At 53.0% G+C, this 20,828-nt stretch overlaps 1 protein-coding gene across 8 annotated transcripts in view; it reads right to left on the reverse strand.

Annotated features, from left to right (window-relative positions):
- TANGO6 (transport and golgi organization 6 homolog) overlaps positions 1–20,828 on the reverse strand; it is a 52,592-nt gene that overhangs the window by 20,612 nt on the left and 11,152 nt on the right. For 7 of the 8 annotated variants that reach the window (XM_084812620.1, XM_084812621.1, XM_084812626.1 and 4 more), the window contains 7 exons: positions 18,115–18,227; positions 17,484–17,660; positions 15,150–15,276; positions 11,452–11,643; positions 9,644–9,778; positions 7,061–7,582; positions 2,578–2,635 (listed from right to left, as the gene is read on the reverse strand). In XM_084812620.1, coding sequence (XP_084668746.1) covers positions 2,578–2,635; positions 7,061–7,582; positions 9,644–9,778; positions 11,452–11,643; positions 15,150–15,276; positions 17,484–17,660; positions 18,115–18,227 — 1,324 coding nt within the window. The remainder of the gene's footprint in view (positions 1–2,577; positions 2,636–7,060; positions 7,583–9,643; positions 9,779–11,451; positions 11,644–15,149; positions 15,277–17,483; positions 17,661–18,114; positions 18,228–20,828) is intronic. The other variant, XR_014784689.1, reaches the window with a different exon arrangement.

A 20,828-nucleotide genomic window follows, 5' to 3' on the forward strand; every position in this document is an offset into this window, starting at 1 on the left:
TCAATGTCAACAGGGGCATGGCTGTAGACTGGAGTGCAGGATTCAGCGTCCATGTGCTCCTCCACTGTGCCACCCATAATCCCCCTCCCCCCGTTTCAGCCATTCTGACAGTGGGGTGTTCTGCTGGTGTACTGGCGGAGCTCTGCCACCCTTCTGCCTACAGACCTCTCACAGCCCATGTAATTGTAATATAGGAATGTGTCCTAAAATACACCAAGGGTGCAATCCTGTGGGGATAGGTGGCCGCCTCCGAACTCAGAAGTGACCGCCTATCCAATGCAGGGCAGGAGAAGCACGGAGGGGATCGTTCCCTCCGCACTTCTCCTGCCCTGCATTTGCAGCTACACGGCCAATTTCAGCCATCTAGCCGTAGGAAGGCGGAGCAGGGGAAGAGGCTGCCGGACGGCACAATGGATGTGTCATACTGGCATTTCCACATTCCCCACCCTAGAATGCCCCCTGGAACACCCCATTTTGGTCACTTCATGCTCCTCTTCCGAGCACGGAGTGTGGGGCTGTTCTGCGTTGCCTGCGAGGCAGTACAGAAAGGGGAGAAGGCCAGTTCTCTGGGTTGGTTCCCATAAAACCACATATCCTACAGCCGTCTAGCCACTGACTAGCAGCCATAGGATTGCTCCCTCTAAAGCCTGGGGGAATAAAAATGCCTTTGCCTGGTGGCAAAATGAGGACAATGGTGGTACCAGGCAGGCTTCTCTTGGGAGCAAATTCCACAAATGGGCACCACCACCAAGAAGGCCCTCTGTCCTCACCAACCACCTTACCACAGACGGAGGGACCCCTGGAGGAGAGCAAAGCGACCACGCTGAGAACAAAGAAGCCACCATACTGCAGACCTTCCTGTGCTGACCTCTTGGGCTCAGCCTGAAATGTTCCTCTTTCCTTCATGGTTTCAGGCAGGCGTTTTCCCAGACCTACTTGGAGATGCCAGGGATTGAGGTTGCAACCTTTTGCATGCAAAACAAGTGCTGTATCCACTGAGCTACAGCCCCTCCATTTCCTTTTGCACTCTCTGTACACAGATTAGCTGCTTAAGCAAGGACATGGCAAAATGTACAACATTCATTTCAGTGCCCTGTTACCACTGGCTGACACACCGATGATGGACCAAATCTGATCTCTCTGTTGATCCAGAGGATAGGATCTGAACTGACAAGTTCAAATTCCAAGAAAGGGAATTTTGCCTAAATGCTGGGAAGAGCTTCCTGATGGTTTGGATTTCCTGCCCTGATGAGGGATGGAGCAGATGACCTCTGAGGTATGGTCCAAACTCTTTGACGGTCAACGCACAACTGTCGGGAACATCCTGGAATGGCTTCATAGTGACACCCAAGGCCTACGTGAGATGACAGAGAATACAGATGCCACGGTGCTCACTTCCTCAGAAGACAGCCAGGAGCGCACACAAGTGCCGCTCAGTATTTGCACAGCATTATCTGCCTGGCTTACGACAGATCGCCTTGCTGTTCTTCCAAGGAAGCCCGTTGGGAGACCGCTTTGCCTGAGGAATTAGTCACAGTTCCTCGTGAAAGGAGACGCTGCCAAAAGACAGGAAGACAGGCGAGAGTTCCTCGGCAAGGCAATGTTCAATCACTTTGCACAAGGACTGGCTTGTGGGCTCCCGGTCGACAGCTGGTCGGCCACTGTGTGCACAGAGTGCTGGTCTGACGGACCCTCGTCTGATCCAGCAGGGCTCCCCTTCTGTTCTTATCACTGTAGCTTTGCGGATGGGCCAGCGCCCCATGGTGCAGCCCCCGCTTTGCATGCAGAAGGTCCCAGGTCTGATGCCTGGATTCCTGGGTGGGGCCGGGAAAACTCCTGCCAGAAACCCCGGGAGCCCTTGCTGCCAGTCAGTGTCGACAGTAACGGGCTAGGTGGACCGAGGGTCTGACTCTGTAGAGGGCAGCCCTGGTGTCCTTAAGCCAACATGCTGGGAAATGTGACCATTTAGATGACCAACAAGTGGCATCAGCTCCTGCCCTGCTGCACTCGCGAGCTCAGGACCTCACCCACTTCTCCCAGGGGCACCCCTCAGCTCTCCTCCAGCCAAGCAGCCACCTCTCTCACCTGGGAGAAGACGCCACAGAGGAGAGCAGCATCTGCTCAGCAGAGCCATTGCACTGTGAAGCAGCACTCGCATTACCGGGAGGCCCAAAGGCAGGCCGACCCTCTATCTAGCTTTTGGGAGGCTACTGGGGAGGGAGGACGACTTGACAAAAATCAGAGGGAGCCCGGATGTGGGGCTTGCCGAATTCATTAAGAGCCCCCTGTCTTTTCTCCTGGGATGCAGGCTCTGCCTCAACCCACAAAGATCCGTGGTGGCAGCTCAGAAGAGCCAACCCCCTCTCGCTCCTGAAAGACCGGAGCTTCTGCCCCAAGACCAGAGGGACCCCTGGCTGGATCCAGCCAGGCAATCCTTATTTATTTACATCTCAGCCACACAGAAAAGGAGTCTGGTGCTGGCCGCTTCACAATTAGGCTGTTCGACCAGGCAGCGAACAGCTTCTGTTTTCATTCTCAGCAAAGCCTGAGACAGACGGACAGATTTTTCCAGCTTACCTTGGATAGCAGAAAGGTAAACAAAGGAGTCTTCATGTTCCAAGTTTTCCACAAAAACCTGGAAGTATAAAGACCAAAAATCAACTCACCTGAGTCAGCTGGGATATTTGCATCTGGGAGCCACACACCTCTGTGCTGGTACCTTCCCGAAATGCAAAGCATCTCCTGCATCCTCCACGGAAAGCCCCCACCCAGGCCCAGACACAGGTTTTGCTAGCAGGAAGCACCGTGGCAGCTTCGGCCTAACCGGGAGCCGGAATTTTTGACCATGGAAGGAGTCCTTGAGGCTCTCAGAAACTGTTGAGCAGCAGGGTGCTCTGACAGAGGAAAGGGAGCAGAAATGGATTTCACGAGAGCTAAAATGACCCAAAGACCAGGGCTTGAACTGGCTCATTCATCCAAGGGGAGAGAGGCAGCAGCGGATGTCCCAGCAGGCATGGCAATGGCGCCCCACCGCTGCATTATCTTATGCTAGAAAGGTCACTGCCTGGATGCTCAGGGGTGGGGACCTCTCCCAGCCCAAGGGCTGAGTTCCATTTTGGAGAAGCTCTTGGGGGTCATTTTCCAGTGGTGGGTGGGGCTGAAGGCAAAATGGGGCGGGGTAAAAACTAGCCAACCCCTTCATGGATCACTGCCTTGTTGTGGCGAAGGGGCTTGTGTAACTCAGTGAAGCCATAAGCTATGCCGTGCAGGGCCACCCAAGATGGACAGGTCATGGCAGAGAGTTCTGACAAAATGTGGTCCACTGGAGAAGGAAATGGCAACCCACTCCAGTATTCTTGCCAAGAAAACCCCATGGAACGTAACACAAGGCTAAAAGAGATGACACCGGAAGATGAGCCCCTCAGGTCGGAAGGTGTCCAATATACTACTGGGGAAGAGCAGAGGGTATTTCCAAGTAGCGCCAGAAAGAGTGAAGCGGCTGGGCCAAAGCCGAAAGGACACTCAGCTGTGGATGTGTCTGGTGGTGAAAAGAAAATCCGATGCTGTAAAGAACAATATTGTTTAGGAACCTGGAATGTCAGATCAATGAATCAAGGTAAGTTGGAGGTGGTCAAACATGAGATGGCAAGACTGAACATCGACATCTTGGGAATCAGCGAACTAAAATGGACAGGCATGGGCGAATTTAATTCAGGTGACCATCATATCTACTATTGTGGGCAAGAATCCCTTAGAAGAAATGGAGTAGCACTCATAGTCAACAAAAGGGTGGGAAAAGCAGTACTGGGGTACAATCTTAAAAACGATAGAATGATCTCAGTACGAATCCAAGGCAAACCATTCAACATCACAGTAATTCAAGTCTATGCCCCAACCACTTAGGCTGAAGAAGCTGAGGTTGATCGGTTCTATGAAGACCTACAACACCTTCTAGAACTAACACCAAAAAAAGATGTCCTCTTCATCATAGGGGATTGGAATGCTAAAGTAGGAAGTCAAGAAATCACCGGGATAACAGGCAAGCATGGCCTTGGTGTACAAAATGAAGCAGGACAAAGGCTAATAGAGTTTTGCCAAGAGAACACGCTGATCATAGCAAACACTCTTTTCCAACAGCACAAGAGATGACTCTACACATGGACGTCACCAGATGGTCAATATCGAAATCAGATTGATTATGTCCTTTGCAGCCAAAGATGGAGAAGCTCCATACAGTCAGTAAAAACAAGACCTGGAGCTGACTGTGGCTCAGATCATGAGCTGCTTCTTGCAAAATTTCGGCTTAAATGGAAGAAGGTAGGGAAAACCACTAAACCATTCAGGTATGACCTAAATCATATCCCTTATGAATACACAGTGGAGGTGAGGAATAGATTTCAGGGATTAGACCTGATAGACAGAGTGCCTGAGGAACTATGGACAGAGGTCCGTAACATTGTTCAGGAGGCAGCAACGAAATCCATCCCAAAGAAAAAGAAATGCAAGAAAGCCAAGTGGCTGTCTGATGAGGCTTTACAAGCAGCTGATGAAAGAAGGGAAGCGAAAAGCAAGGGAGAAAGGGGAAGATATATCCAACTGAATGCAGAGTTCCAGAGAATAGCAAGGAGAGACAAGAAGGCCTTCTTAAATGAACAATGCAAAGAAATCGAGGAAAACAACAGAATGGGAAAGACTAGAGATCTCTTCAAGAAAATCGGAGATCTCAAGGGAACGTTTTGTGCAAAGACTGGCATGATAAAGGACAAAGAAGGCAGGGACCTAACAGAAGCAGATGAGATTAATAAGAGGTGGAAAGAATACACAGAAGAACTATACAGGAAAGATCTGAATGTCCCTGATAACCATGATAGTGTGGTCACTGAACTTGAGCTGGACATCCTAGAAAGTGATGTCAAGTGGGCCTTAGGAAGCATTACTAACAACAAAGCTAGTGGAGATGACAGTATTCCAGCTGAGCTATTTAAAATCCTAAAAGATGATGCTGTTAAAGTGCTGCATTCAATATGCCAACAAATTTGGAACACTCAACAATGGCCGCAAGACTGGAAAAGGTCAGTTTACGTTCCAAAGAAGGGCAACGCCAAAGAGTGTTCAAACTACCGCACAATTGCGCTCATTTCACATGCCAGCAAGGTGATGCTCAAAATCCTACAAGCTAGGCTTCAGCAGTATGCGAACCGAGAACTACCAGAAGTACAAGCTGGGTTTCGAAGAGGCAGAGGAACTAGAGATCAAATCGCCAACATTCGCTGCATCATGGAGAAAGCAAGAGAATTCCAGAAAAACGTCTATTTCTGCTTCATTGACTACGCTAAAGCCTTTGATTGTGTGGATCACAACAAACTGTGGCAAATTCTTAAAGTGATGGGAGTACCAGACCACCTTACCTGTCTCCTGAGAAACCTGTACGAGGGTCAAGAAGCAACAGTAAGGACCAGACATGGAACAACCGAGTGGTTCAAAATTGGGAAAGGAGTATGACAAGGCTGCATATTGTCACCCTGCTTATTTAACTTATATGCAGAGTACATCATGAGAAATGCCGGGTTGGATGAATCAGAGGTCGGAATTAAGATTGCTGGGAGAATTATCAACAACCTCTGATATGCAGACGATACCACCCTAATGGCAGAAAGTGAAGAGGATCTCAAGAGCCTCTTGTTGAGGGTGAAAGAGGAGAGTGCAAAAGCTGGTTTGAAACTCAACATTAAAAAAACTAAGATCATGGCATCTGGCCCCATCACTTCCTGGCATATAGAAGGGGAAGAAATGGAAGCAGTGACAGATTTTACTTTCTTGGGCTCCAAGATCACCGCAGATGGTGACTGTAGCCATGAAATTAAAAGACGCTTGCTCCTTGGGAGGAAAGCTATGGCCAACCTAGACAGCATAGTAAGAAGCAGAGACATCACCTTGCCGACAAAGGTCCATCTAATCAAAGCTATGGTTTTCCCAGTAGTAATGTATGGCTGTGAGAGCTGGACTATAAGGAAGGCTGAGCGCCGAAGAATTGATGCTTTCGAACTGTGGTGCTGGAGAAGACTCTTACGAGTCCCCTGGACTGCAAGGAGGTCAAATCAGTCCATCCTAAAGGAAATCAACCCTGAGTGCTCATTGGAAGGACAGATACTGAAGCTGAAGCTCAAATATTTTGGCCACCTAATGCGAAGAGAAAACTCTCTGGAAAAGACCCTGATGCTGGAAAAGACTGAAGGCAAAAGGAGAAGGGGACGGCAGAGGATGAGATGGCTAGATAGCATCACCGATGCAATGAATATGAACTTGAGCACACTCCGGGAGAGAGCGCAGGACAGGAAGGCCTGGCGTGCTATGGTCCATGGGGTCACGAAGAGTCGGACACGACTGAACGACTGAACAACAACAAAAAAACTAGCCAAACCACCAGCCTATCATAGCTTAAAGCCCTTCCTGATGGTAACCAAGCCTGAGCAGAGGCAACCTCGGAGAATGGAGGGGAAGCCCACACAGAAACCAGGGAACCACAACATGGTCAGTGCTCAAGGGAAAGGGGAAGTGGCCCCCCGGGGAACCTTGGAGGCCCAAACTGAGCCCCCAGGTGGGCCTGAGGTCCTGCACCCCACTACAGGAAGCAAAAGAGAGGGCTGCACCCCACCAAACCCCCAAAGTTCCCCCTCACCTCTTTGAGCACTCAACATACTGACAGCCAACATGCTTCCGTGGTTTGTTAGGATGCAAGAAAGCTGGAGAGGCAAAGCCTGGCAACTTAAACCCAACTCTACCTATAGGTCTCTAGAATCCAAGGAGCTCTGCAGGGCCACAACCCACCTCCTGCTTTGCCAGGTCTGGTTCACCTTGACTAGCAAACATCCAGCCCAACAGCCTTGCCTACACTAGGAGTTTAAAGTGGGCTCTTCCATGCAGGGAGCAAGGAAGGCCCCAGCCCTTCCCACCTGCACAATCTCACACAGTTGCAGGGGCTTCCCCAGGAAGCTGGCCCAGGGCAGGAGTGGCAGACAAAGGCCAGGCGCCTCCCCAGAAGCGCCTCTGAACAGCCCACCTCCAGCAGCTGTACCCGAAGCTTCAGGGCCTCGGGGTCCCGCTGCTCTGTCAAGCGGGAAAGGCGACGCAAGGCAGCCGCTCGGGACGGGACATCGGGGTCGTAAGCAGACAAGAGGAGCTCTGGCAGGTTCTGTGGGGCTGGGGAGCCAGAGTGTGGCTCTGCCAGAGGCGTTGCAGCCCACTGTCCTCTTGGTGGGGCGGACACGTGCCCAGCGGGCAAGCTGCTCTCTGTGGAGCCCTGCCGCACAGCCCCCTTAGGCTCGGGGCCCTCGGCTTGTGAGCATCCTGTGGGGCCTCGGCTCACGCCCACTCCTGCTTTGTCCGGCTCCCCAGCATGGCCCTTGAGCAGGGCGCCCTGAGCCGCAGCGCAGACAGTCTCTGGGGCAAAGGCTCCATGGGTGCAGATGGCGATGCGCAGGTCCCCGGCGAGCTCCTGGATGACGGGCTCCGGGTGAACGCGGGAGACGGCCTCCAGCAGGGGCACCAGCCGCTTCAGGGCGGCAAAGTCGGCCAGTTTCAGCTGGAGAGAGAGAACACCCAGCGCGTCAGTCCTGCCACAGAGACAGAGGGAAGCAGGGGTTCTCCTGAGAACTTTCCCCTGGGCTGTGGGGAGGCAGCGCCAGGAGAAGGCAGTGCAGCGAGGGAGCCTTTGCTGTGGTTACTGCTATGGGCGTACGCAACGGATCCGGGAGAAGAGATAATATCATGCCCCAAGCCGACAGGTGCAAACGGCATGGATGCAGTGGGAAAGGAGTTGCCACTGTTTCCCTCATTGAAGGAGAGCAACTCGAATGTAGGCCTTGGGGTGCATATCAGGCGGTAAGATACAGAGCAGTAAGAGCAAGCTGGGGACACGCGAGTCCGTGGCGATGCGCTTGCAGGCAGCGATCCGTGCCCAGGCACCACCAGCAGTCTGAGGATGCCTCCGCTGCACCTGACAATAGTGGGTGGTGGCTGGCTCTTAGTTGCAGCTGCCCCTTCAGTATAGTTTTCCCCCATGTCCTTTCTCTTTCCTTGCCTTGGAAGCACCTGTAGACACTTAAAAAAATTCCCCACCATCATTCCTGCCCCAAGCACAACTCCTCCCTCACCACTTATTGTTAAATGGATTTTGAATGCAGCCTTATAATAGTATATTTCTGCAACACGCCTTAGGTTCCAAGCTGGGATGGGGGGAGACAAGCAGGACAGGACACACCATATAAATAAAATCATCATCATTGCTCAAGAGCTCCCTTCTTGAAACCACATTAGGCTTTGGCAGGCATGGGTGCAAGCAGTTGTGTGAAAACACAGGGAGAGGAAGGAACACATTTATCTCTGGGGCCAGGCCTGGCAAGCGGGAACTTGACTTGCAAAGCCTGCAAGGCCGAGGCCTATTAAGGGATCAAGACGTCCCCCCCACCTTCTGCGATTCAACTGCGGTCAGAAACCAAAGTAACCCCAGCATCATTGTGTCATCCCCCCCATCCTCCTCAAAAGGCCCACAACATCCAAACAGAGCCCAGTGCAGCCCCGCTTTTTAGTGGGGGCTGCTGTGCTGTACCTACAGCCGTTCTGTGGATACGCAAAAGTCAGCTGGGCACATCCAGCCCACCCTGCCCAGAGCTTCCCCCCCCCAGCGACTCCCTCCTTGCTCGCAGGGAGGATCCACCGCAGTAGCAATGCTGTGCTAGGACCACCATTTTTGGGTGGGGTAAGGTGGCTCTCCGACTGACCCAGAAGGCTGGGCATGGGAATGGTGCCCGCTGCACATCACACTCCAGGCCCCAAACAGGCCCCAGCTTGCAGTGACGCTGGGGTGCAGAACCTCTGTCAGCACAAGGGCCAGATTCCATTCTGGGGAAGATCTAGGGGGCTGCATCCCAGTGGCGGGCAGGGCCAAGCACAAAGGGGGCAGGGCCAAAAAACTCTGCCTGTTTTAGCTTAAAGCTCTTCCTGCCGGTAACTCAGCGTTAGAAGAGGCATTGCAGTCTTTCTGAATGGGGAAAATGGGGAATGCACAAAAGCCAGGGAACCACCCAGTGAAAGCCAGTGTAGTATCGTGGTTAGAGTGTTGGAATGGGACTGGGGAGACCCGGGTTCAAGTCTCCACTTGGCCAGGCACCAATTCTCAGCCTAACCTACCTCACAGGGTTGCTGCAAGGATAAAATGGAGAGGGGAAGTATCAGGTATGCTGCCTTGGGCTCCTTGGAGGAAAGGCGGGACATACATGCAACAAAGAAACAAATAACCATATAAATAAACTGTTGGCGACTGGGGGAAATGGCCAGGTGAAGGGGGTGCAGCCACCTAGGGAAACCTGGAGGGGCAGATTTGGGCCTAAGGTTCTGCACCCCTGGCAGAGACCTAGAGAGTTAGAAGCACCAGACATTTTGATGAGGAGTTAAATTGGTTCAGCTAAAGTTGTGAGATTTAAGTGTATATAATAATATTCTTTATCATGATTTGTATTTAAAAACCTTGATCTGTTTCTTCTTTAGTGGTCTTCTTGAATCTGGAACATACGTATCTGTGAGGGAAAGAACCACCACCACCACGCAGCAACGCGCTCTGAGGCCTGAGCATGCTCCGGCTCACCTGCACAGTGCTCCCTAGCAGGGCTGCCACCAGCCCCATGGCCATAGTCAGAGTCTGGGCTTCCACTGTGCCCCTTGAGCTGCAGGCGAGACTTGCGCAAGCTCGCTGGAGAGTCACCGCCACAAATTCTACAACCTGCAGCAAACAGAGGGAGACGCACAAAGCGAGATCAGCGTGTCCTTTTGCAGAAAGACCGCCACGTCTTTGGAGACACGCGCAACATTTATCTGAACAGGCTCTCTAAGGAGTATAACAAGGGCTTGTTTGTACAATCCAGATTCAGGATTGTTATCCTGAGGTTACGACCCAAACTGGGTGACCAGCCAGATGGGCGATTAATAAATTTAATAATAAATAATAAATAAAAAACTATTCCCGGGCATTTCAGCCACACTCCCTTGCTGATAAGCCATTTCACTGGTAACTGGGTTTCTCCAAGGAACGCTGGAATCCACCCAGCAAAGAGCGAGTTAAGAGCTCCCGTCCTGGCTGCGGACTGGCAACTCCCCCTCAGCTGACATCAACCCTGGATTTGCCCCTTGACCCTGGAAACAAGATTGGGACTGAGGTGGTCGCAGGAGAACTGACTATGCGAACAGGCCCTGATTCACAGCAGTTGGAGGCAACGAGCTGCATGCAGTGACACTTGGGGCAGCAGCCTTGGAACCCCAGACAACGGGCTTGAGGTGCAGCAACCAAGACCTCAAGGCATCTCTGACTGTTCAGACTGCTAGGCAGTGGAATGCAGCTCACAAAGATGTAAGTTAAGATGAGCCAGATCAGGCCAAGATGGACCCATCTAGTCCAGGATCCGGCTTCCAACAGCAGCCACCTGGATGCCTCTGGGAAGCCCCGAAACAAGGCAGGAAGCCCAGAGATCTGCATCACTGTATGTCCCCTCTGAACATGCAGCTTCACAGCCCAGTGGCAGGAGGAGGAGGAGGAGGGGTCAGGCCGTGGCTCCCCATGCATTCTGGAACCTGAATCCCACAGGTATGTAACTTTCTGAGAGCCAACAGGTCTCCCCTCTGATTCTTAGGAGGGAAAAGTGGGGATCTGGCCTGGCAAAACCAGGACTCCTTGCTTGCCTGGTACCTGTCTCCCCATCCTCTGGCCTGGTCTTCACACAGGCATTTGAGGCTCGGGTCCAAGTAACGTGCCTTGCTGCGCCTGTCAGGCACCGGCGCACCTGGAGGCCAAAGAGGGAGGCGGTGGCGGCAGGCAGCGTTCAGTAACTAAGCCCATCACCAGCCACCTCCTGGAAAAACAAATTCCATTGGGTTTCCAAACCCAGACAATGATTCCTTCCCTTGACATGCTTTGTCTTTTCAGAGAACTCCCTAATTATCTGATTGGGCATGAGGAGGGAGAGGGAGATTAGGGTTTTGTACATTCAACAGGTCTGCTTCTACGGGAGACAACTGGATACTTTTGTGCTCTGCTGCTTACCGAGGAAAAGCTTTGCACCAAAACAGCCTCTCACGCTTGACAGGCGAAAGGCCTCTCGATCTGGCAGCCCAACACCTCGGGCTCCCCAGTTTCCTGCGTTTCTAGCCAAGCCTGAAATTAGCACAGTCCCTCCTCGCCCCCTTCTGCGCCCCATCCAGCGGAGCTGCTGGGGCACTCAAGCGCAAAAGGGGCTTCTTCCCCTGGGGCCACCCAGGGCGTTCGCACCAACAACGCAACTTGGGCTCTCTGGAAAACGCCCAGCTGGCGCTCGGCCCAGGAGCAGCAAGCGGCCTTTTGCTGGCCCTGGGCGTCTTGTCCGGCCACCGCTTTGCAGGGCAGGAGCCCGGACCTCAACAAACCTGGGCAATGTCCGCAAACAGTGTCTCCGAGATGCTCTCGCACAGCAGGGCCACCACCTGCAGCACCCGCAGCCGCCTCTCTTGCTGCTCGAGCGGAGGGCCACAGCACTGCTCCAGGCCCAGGGAAGTCGTGGGGGAGGCAGGGACAGACCCCTCCGGGGAAGCACCTTGCCCTGCCACATCCGTCAGCGCCTGCCGGGGGTGGGGTGGGGCGGAAGGAACAGGGACACCAGAGAACATGAACAACATGGGGGACACGCGCTGCAACTGCCCCGGAAGAGCCTCTTCGCAGAGCAGCCCATGGCCTACACCATGGGCTGCAATAGGGCAAACGACACCATTTTAAAAAAATCATTCATTTAATGCAGAGGTGCCTGGGAGCCAATCCATCAGGGGCCACACCCCTGCCCCCACTGAGCTGTAAAACAAGGTGCACCTGCCTTGTTTTAAAGCAAAACCGCACCCCTGGGACTCTTCTGGAAACACAGTTTTGCTTTGAAGCAAGCCCCCCACTCATGACTCTGCCGGGCGCCTTGCCCCCATAACAAATTCAGCAGCAGTGGCTGGCAGGCAGGGCGGGGCTGTACCAAAGGCCAGGGTGGGCCGCATGAGGCCCACAGGTCAGGCAAGGCAGCAGACACTGATCCCGCCTGTGGGCTGCCTCCTATGTCCTGGGCAAACAACCTGCTTTGGGCAGGGCAACCAGGAAGATTTTCAGGGTGCATATTTTGGATGTGTTTAAAGAGAATAGCAGCAGCACAGATGGTCGGGGGCCCCCGCCTGCACCACAAGGCCAGCCACCTTCAGCCCTCAGGGCAGCCTTCCCCATAGTGACGCCCCCCAATTCTCCATCCCCCAGCCAGCAGGCCCATGCTAACTGGGAATGATGGATGTTGTAGTCCAACACATTTGAAGGGTGTCAGGAAGGGGAAGGCTGATGTAGGGCACAGGCACATCACAGCATGCTGAAAGAAAGGTGGGGGAAAGCGCTTGCAGAAGTGGGGCAGGGGCTCGGGGGGTGGGGTGGGGAAGATGGCCTGGAGTCATAGCAGCAGCGTTTGGAAACCAGCGTGAAGGGAGCAGGCCTGGGGATGATTCAAAAGCTACTTAATAGGTTTAAAGCAGACTTTCATGGAACGCTATATGCATTTTCTGATTTTGGTTATGCCCCCCTGCCTTCTGGACGGAGCACACTACGAATTATTACATAATTATTGTTCAATAATAAACACCTAGAATCCCAAAGAGAGCCAGGCTTGATGGAGACACACTTCCTATTCACAGCTGTAAACCCCACCATTTGGCTTCTGCTGTTGCCAGGACAGTCTAGGGAGGAACAGGGCTTAACCCTTTCCCACCCTTGGTGCTCTCCTGTCATCTTTTTTAGAGCAGACATGGGCACACAAGGAGGCAGCCTCCGTGCAAAGAGCAGAGTCCCTAAACATTCACAAGTCCCTCTGAAAAAAAATGCTGCCATTTGAGGACTCAGAAAACGCTGCACCCCTGCAGAACAAGCGAGGGCAATCTGCATCTGCAGACCCTTCTGGTCAATGATGCCTCTATTTTAACCACCCCAAAAGGGGCTCCAGCAAACAGTCTCAACATCTTTCTTCCCAATTCTCTACCCCTTTCGGAATGAGTAGAACCATCCCTCTCTTTGCAGCACAAGATTTCCTCACCTCAAAAGAGCTGCACAGCAAGGGAATCTTTGCGTTTCCCAATAGGGAGAGACGAACATTTCATACTGAGCAACTCCTTTGCTCATTCACCAAAGGCCGCTCCTCACACAGCCAACACCCTAAGTTCTAAATAAGCCTTCCCCAAACTGGTGACCTCCAGATGTGTTGAACTGCAAGTCCCATCAATAGCCATGCTGGCTGGGAATGAGGGGAGCTGCAGTCCGATGCATCTGGAGGCTTGGGAAAGGCTGATCTAGATGTCTTGGGAATTGGGTGGACCTTGCTTTAAGTTACAAAAGAGGTTGGCAGACTTCTTCATGTCTCTCTACTGTTTGTCTAACTACTCAGAGGGCTCCCTTCAGGCAGGTGGGCTGCTGGGGACACAGCTCAGTCCTACGGAACATGTCGTGCACGCATTGGCTCCCAGAGCCGATCCCGGCGTCTCCTGTTACAAAGAGATCAGGCGACTGGTGACAGGGAACAGCCTTCTCTCCCAGAGACCCTGGAAAGCCGCTGCCAATGAGAACTGACAGTACTGGACTAGGAAGGGCAGGGCAGAAGGGAGATTAAGATGTTTGGGACTTCAGCTCCCAGCAGCCCCTGCCAGGATGGCCAGTGGTCAGGATTGCTGGGAGTTGAAGTCCCAAGCATCTGGAGATCTCCCCTCTGCCCAGCCCTGACAGACCAATGGCTCAGGCTGCAAGAAATGGGAAGCAAGGCCCCATCACCAGCTCTGCTGAAAGACCAGCTCTTCCTGGCTCCTCCTCTCCCTGCACTGCTCCTGTTCAAAAGGGCCACGTGGGAAGTCCTGTTTAACTTTTAAGAAGTGGCACCCAACTCTGGGAGGGGCCACAGCTCAGAGATGGAGCCCTTGCTTTGCATGCAGAAGGTCCCAGGCTCAATCCCCCACAGCAACTCCAGATAGGGCTGGGAAAACACCTGCCTGAAACCCTGGAGAGCTGCTGCTGCCAGTCAGTGCTGACAACGCTGGGCTAGATGGACCTGGGGTCAGACTCTGTGTAAAGCAGCTTCTTATGCTTGATTCCCTTTCCCCTCCTCACCCCTTTTCCTTTCTGTGTCATGTCTCTTTGACTGTCAGCCAGCAGGCAGGGGCTGTCCTGTTTTTATTGATCGTACATAAGCAGCACCGGGAGCCCTTTGGGCTGAAGAGTGGGGCAAAAATGCTTTAAGTAAATTCAAATAAATAAATAAAACAGACCACAGCAGCAGCAGAATAACCCATAAATGGGAGGGGCTGTGTCTCAGTGGTAGGGTGCACACTTTGCATACTGAAGGATTCATGTTCAGCCTGGGATCAGGGCCTATTGAGACTTGGGTCACCTTCTGCCTTCCCTGTGCATTTGCCCTGTCACATCTAAACCCAAATCTGGAGGATGGTGGTTCCTCCGCTTGGATCAGGCCCTTGGTCCGTGACCCCCTGCAACAGAAATGCTGCCTTGAAGACAGGCCTCTGGATCCCCTGCAACACAGGAGTCAGAGCCACTCGGTTGTGCAAGAAGCAGTCATGGGGCTCAGGGGCATTGCTCAGGCCCATAAGACACACATCTGCATAAAACCTGCATGTGGTAATTTATATCTATAAATGCATATTCAGAAATATTTACTAGGAGTTATTTAAATATGACAAGAGGCAAAGCCAGATCATTCATTTCTCATCCAAATCCTTTCAAAATAAATTCTTCAATTAATCTGCACCCTGACCCAGATCACCCCAGACCAATGGGGAAAGGGTTTTTTGCCTTTTACTTGCCATGCAGGGGAAGATCTTGAGGGGGGGAGGGAGTTGTGGCATGTGGGGAGGGAAGAGTTAACCCTCCCCCCCCCCAGCTGCAATCCCTCTTGAAAACTGGCCCCTGCATGGCAATTAAGGTGGGGGGGGGGAGTTTCCCATTGGCACTCATGGACACTCAAGGCTATGGGGAACAGATGCGGGGCCCCGGGTATGGGCCCAGCAATGGCCCTGTGACGAAGAAGGCCAGATGCCGGGTGACCCCCTACCTTCAAGCAACGCAGGAAGAAGTCTCCGGCTAAGCCGCTGCTCTGCACGTGCGACAGCAAGCCCACCACCTGCTCCAGCCGCCACTGCTCGGAGGATACCTTCTGATAGAGAGCCTCGTCTTCATCGCTGGCAAACAGGGGGACAGGCTTTTCACAAAGGGAAGGAGCGGCAGTCCTGGCACAGGTGGCAGCGCCGTGAACACTCAGGCCAGCTCCTGAGCAGAAGCAGGATCCTTGGACCCACTGAGCGCAGGCAGATGCTCAGGGGCTGCGCCTGGGCAGTGGTGCAGGGAGGGAGGGCCCTGGCGGGGCCTCAGCAGCACATGCGCTGTGAGCTGGGAGGCCACCGGTCATCCCAGGCAGGTACTCGGAGAGGGGAGCCGCCCAAAGATGACCCCCCCGGGTGAAGATCCCAGGCATGCTGAGAGCAGCACTGGGAGCTACAGCCTCACAAAGCACCACTCACAGAGACGCTTGCTCTGCTGCCTCCCTCTCCTTTGTGGCAGGATTCCATCTTGCCCTTTAACTAGAGCAGCCCCTGGATCCTCAGGAGGAATTTGGCGGGCAAAATACACAGATGGGACCCACTGTAATTTTAGCATCGAGTTTTACTCCGATGTGTGGATTGTTCTTGATGTCATTAGCTACCCTGGGAGTTTTCAAAAACTGAAAGGCAGCATATGAGTTTTAAAAATAAATATAGAAATGAGAGCTGGTGTGGCAGGGCAGCTAAAAGACCTGGAAGAGCCCAGTTTGAATCTCACCTCTGCCCTAAACTCATGCCTCTCTTTCTCACTCTCTTGAGCCTCAGCTCATCTGCTACATGGGGATAATCATACTTGCCTACTTTGGAGGGCTGCTGAAAGGTTGCAGCAAGAGGATTCTGTGAGGTGCTTTCAACACTGTAACACAGCTGTCCCCAACCTGGCGCCCTTTAGAAGTTTCAGGCTACAGCTCCTATGAGCGAAAGCGCCAATGGCCAGGAATGCTGGGAGTTGTAGTCCAAAACGTCTGCAGGGCACCAGGCTGGGGAAGGCTGACTTAAGACTGATGGTGCTCCCGAAACAGAGTTGCCCTTCTCTCCCTATGGCCGGTGATTGGAACATGAGCACAGTGGAAGTGTTTACCATCAGTGGCAGTCAGACAGCAGTGCAGGCTCTCGGGCTGGGAACTGGAGCTCTCTCCTGTGCACTCGCTGACTTCTCAGAGCCAAGCCTCCTCCCGCTTGCCCTCCCGTGGCTGACTGCACTGCGGTTTCTGGTTTCAGTTACCTGAGCCTCTGCGCAGAGCACTTCGAAAGTCAACAAACCCCCATTAAGCCACAAGAGCTCCGGGCTCTTATCTCTCCTCCATCTTGATGGGTCTGCTATTTCCTTCCAACCCAGCACTGCCCCGTGCTTGGAGGTTCACACAGTTTCATCACTTCACTGTGATGTCAACTTTCCTTCACAGGAACACTCTCCTTTGTGGAAAACTGGGGCAGGGGGCCGCTTTTGTAGACACATCACGAGGCAGCATGCGACTTCCTCAAGGGCCTGGGCGGAGCACCAAGGCGGAAAGGGCAGCCGCTCCCGTGCTGATGCTGCGCCGCTTTGAGAACCTTCTCTTTATCACGGGCCAGTGATTCCTCCAAAGCTTCCAAATCACGCCAAGAACTCCTGGCTTCTAGCTCGCCGGTGGAGCGAGTTAGAAGCCAGGAATCTTAAGCATTAGTTGGAAGTTTTGAAGAAATCAATTCTCCTTCATAAAGGGAAGATTCTCAAAACACGCCTGGAACTGTAAACAGGGGTGCAACTGCCTTTTATGTCTTGTTTTAGCTTTTCAATATTTTGTTAAAATCCCCTTTGTTGTTTCTGGACCACACCAGCCAACGCACTGGACAGTCTGCAACCACTTCCCCATCCACAAAATGTAGAAGCTGGCGAAGGCAGATGCCATTGCCCCCGAACTCCTCTTCCCCGTCTGTGATGACCCACGCGGTGATGCTGACCTCTGCAAGCACCAGACATTCAAAGGCTCGTTCTCAAACCCCATTTGCTCTGAGGACTAAAGACGAAACATGACCTATCCCCCAAAGCTGGATGATTCACAAAGCCAGATCCAAAAGGCTGACTTCCAGATGGGTCTCAGGTGTCTCTGAATACAGTGGAGCGCTCCTGGGCCATGTTGAGAGTGGGCCAGAGGACCCCATAAACAGCAGCACAGGCACTCCCGGGAAACAAGCAGCCCCGGGGCTGTGCCTCAGCTGCTCTGGGAGGCGCAACCCAGAACAAGCTGTGCTGCAGCACCGGCCTGCAGGCTCTCAGGGCTGGGGGGCCGCCTGGCGTCCCTCACCTGGCAACCTCTGTGACGGTGGCTCTGGCACCCCCTTCACTGGCTACTTGAAACCGGCAGAGCGGATGGGGCAAGCAGGGGGCTCCTCCCAGCCTCGCAAGTCCTTCCAGGGCGACCAGTGCCACCCGTCTCTCACTCTTCTCTAAGAACCACAGCAGGATCTCCTGGCAAGGGGTGCTGCAAGGCAGGAAAGACACATGAAGTGATCACCCTGGGAAAACACCTGCACGCAGTCCAGTGGGGAAGAAGGAATACCCGCCAATCTGAATGCACCCGAGTCAAAGGGAAAGGGCGGGAGGGTGCCCTGGAGGCTCCAGATTTGGTGCTATGTCCTGGAATGGTTTCATTCTTTGCCGCTGCTTGCAGGCTGTGCTGTTTTTACACTTTCATAAGCTCCTTGGAGCATGAAAGCGGGTGTTCAGGTATGGCTGCGCAGCGCCAAGCACTGCCTTGGTTATCAGTAAGGAGAAAACACACTCCAATAAGCCACCCCCAGTGGCAGTGGAAGCTCCCTGACTGGCTCCCACTCCCTTGAGGCTGATCCCGGACCAAGGAGGTTTCTCCCTGGACACAGGAAGAGGTGCAGGGGATCTTCAGCTGGAGGGTCCCCACTCTGGGCCGCGCACCTTACCGTAAGGAAGACACATTCTGCTTGGTGAAACACCAAAGGGAGAAGATGACTCCCAGCACGCGCTGCAAAGAATCCATCAGCACAGCCAAGGGTTCACTGCCAACCACGTATACCTGCAAGGAGAGAGGAAGCCCAAGGCGATGAGCAAAGGAAGGAAGGAAGGAACACATGAACACCTCGCCTACTGGCTACAACTCATGGAAAAACAGGACAGGAGAGGGCACAAGATCATTATAATCTCTTGAGAATCACAACTTTCCTTAATAATAATTTGAAAGTGAGCATGTTTCCAGCTCTTATTGTTACACAAAGGTGCTTGTAAGTGGTGGGCGATGCAGCGGACACCTCAGAAGCCAGGGGGAGGGGCTAATAAAGAATACAATTGACTGGCAACGCTGATGCTCCACACAGATGTTTCAGCCTCTCCGCAGGATTAGCAGCGGCGGGATCATGCTAGGCAAGGACAATATTGATGCAGATTTGCAAAATGTAAACAGGCTGCGTAATTCAGCTTTTCTTGACAAATAATTCTGATGTATTTTTCATTTGCTGTGGCCCTCGGTAAAGGTGCCTGCTCGCAGACTGCTCAACAGAAATTTGGAATGGCATTTGCCTCGTGACGTGCTGGACCAACTAGCTTAAAGGAGAGGCCGGGAGCTTTCACTGCCTGTCCTGCAGGCGCCCATCCAACGTCTTAGACCAGAGGTGGGCAATTCCGGTGGCCCTTAAGATGTTTGGCCTACAACTCCCTTCATGCCTCACCACTGGCCATGTTGGCTAGGGGGCTGATGGGAATTGTTGGCCAAAACATCTGGCAGGCCATGAGTTGCCCACCCCTGTCTTAGACCTTTGAGGCATCACTGGCCAGGCAATCTTGTATAGCTGCACACACATATCTCAGCATTGTCATCAAGCTGTGTAGGACCAAGAGCAGATTTTAAGTCATCCTCAGGGGCACAGAACACTTCCCCAGGCATGGTGGTGCTCAGTCCCAAAAGGCAGATTCTGTGGGAAGATTCCTCTGATAAAAACCGCAGGCTCTTGTTTTCACCTGGGCTGGCTAATCCCCCCTGGAGCCATTTTTCCTCAACAAGCACCCTCGTTTGTGCACAGTTCCCCACACCCCCAGTGATGGCCCAAGAGGAGCTTCTCAGTCTGGCATCCAAGGAGACTCCAAGGCAAAAGCCCGGCCACACCTGCAAGTTCATGCCTGCTGTTTTAATCTCCCTTCTGCCAGACTTTAGCCTACTGCCATTAACAAGGGATCCTCCCGGCGCTTGCAGGCATTGGCAGAAGCCACTGTGGCCACCAGGCGGCCTCTTGGGCCCGTTTCTGCTTGCCAGCTCATTAAGAGCAGATCATTACCGCTCGAGACACTGCCGAGCAATCACAGTGTTCAAGGGCTCAGACTGCCACGGCGTCTGCCAAAGATCTCTGTGCAGGTTGTTTGCAAGGCTCAGCTCCTTCACTCATGAAATTGTGCTGCCCCAAAACTTGGGACTCTGCCCAAGGCAAAGCACCTTGGTCCCCCACGGAGAGAAGCAGCTTTGCCCGTTGCACCCATCTCTGATAACTCCAGCTGGTGGTTAACCTGGCAACTACAGAAAGGTCACCCACTTGCCCTTCCTGCTGAAAAGGCGGCACTGCACAAACTCTACCACGTTCAGTCCCATCAGAACTGGATGCTTTGCTAACTCCTCCTCAAGAACAATGAGCAGGCGGAACTTGGTGGAGTGTCACTCACTCCACACCGCTTCCTGCAACTCAGGTGTTCAAGACAGTCTGTCCCTGACACCCCCAGGCACTGACCAGGCCAATCAGGCAAAGGTGCTCCCTCTCGTTTCCTTCACTATGACAATTTCTGCTGATCTCTCTCAGTTCCCCTGCCCAAACTAGAGTGCACAAAGCTACACAGCAGGACAGCCACTCTCCACCCCAGCTATTTCCGTTTGCTTGGCAAGCCACTCAGTCCCATCCCTATCCATCCACATTAGGCAGCCAATTACCCCGTACAGCAACTTCAGCTTCCGAATGCGGGCTCACCAGTGATTTTGCTTGGCAACTGTTTTGAAAAATGGACAAGGGTTTCCTAACAAGTCATGCTTCCAAAGTGCTGGGCTAGCAGTGCCACGCAAGATGGGGCATCACTCCTAGTGGAGCAGAGTGTGAAGGGCAAAGCTGAACACACACTTGAACAGCGACCCTGAGCAGGAATATTGGAGCATCAGGGAAGTCAATCCCCACACTTCGGAATAAATGCATTTACTTTGCACTGACCAGCCCAGATGAGTGGGTGGGAAGAGAGGCCTGTATCGAAAGACCAGTCCGAACACGGCAGAGCTCGAAGCCAGCCAAGAGAGACAGACACCGGAGAAGAAGGGATGTTGAGCCAAGACTGCTGTGAGGTAGCAGCAGCTACTCAACATCAGAGTGTTCGGGGTAAAGTGTTCACCAAAGACAGGAAGCTAAAGTAAGGCCTCAAAGCAGGAGAGCCCACTGCTTCACCCTCTCCTAAGGCAGCTGAAGTTTCCATCCCTGGATCTGAAGGACTGAGCCCCTGGCCCACTCCATACTTGCCATGGCTGTTAGTTCTTAGAAGGAAGATACAGGAATAGGCCATATTATGAGCATACCTGTCCTTGTTGTGGCTTAAAACAGGTGGAAAACCTTATGCATATCCTTATATATTGTCCTTTGTATAATGTGCTGAGGGA

This window comes from Heloderma suspectum, chromosome 8, assembly GCF_057233095.1.
Source record: "Heloderma suspectum isolate Gila_16-S chromosome 8, 16-S_ref, whole genome shotgun sequence".
NCBI lineage: Eukaryota > Metazoa > Chordata > Lepidosauria > Squamata > Helodermatidae > Heloderma > Heloderma suspectum.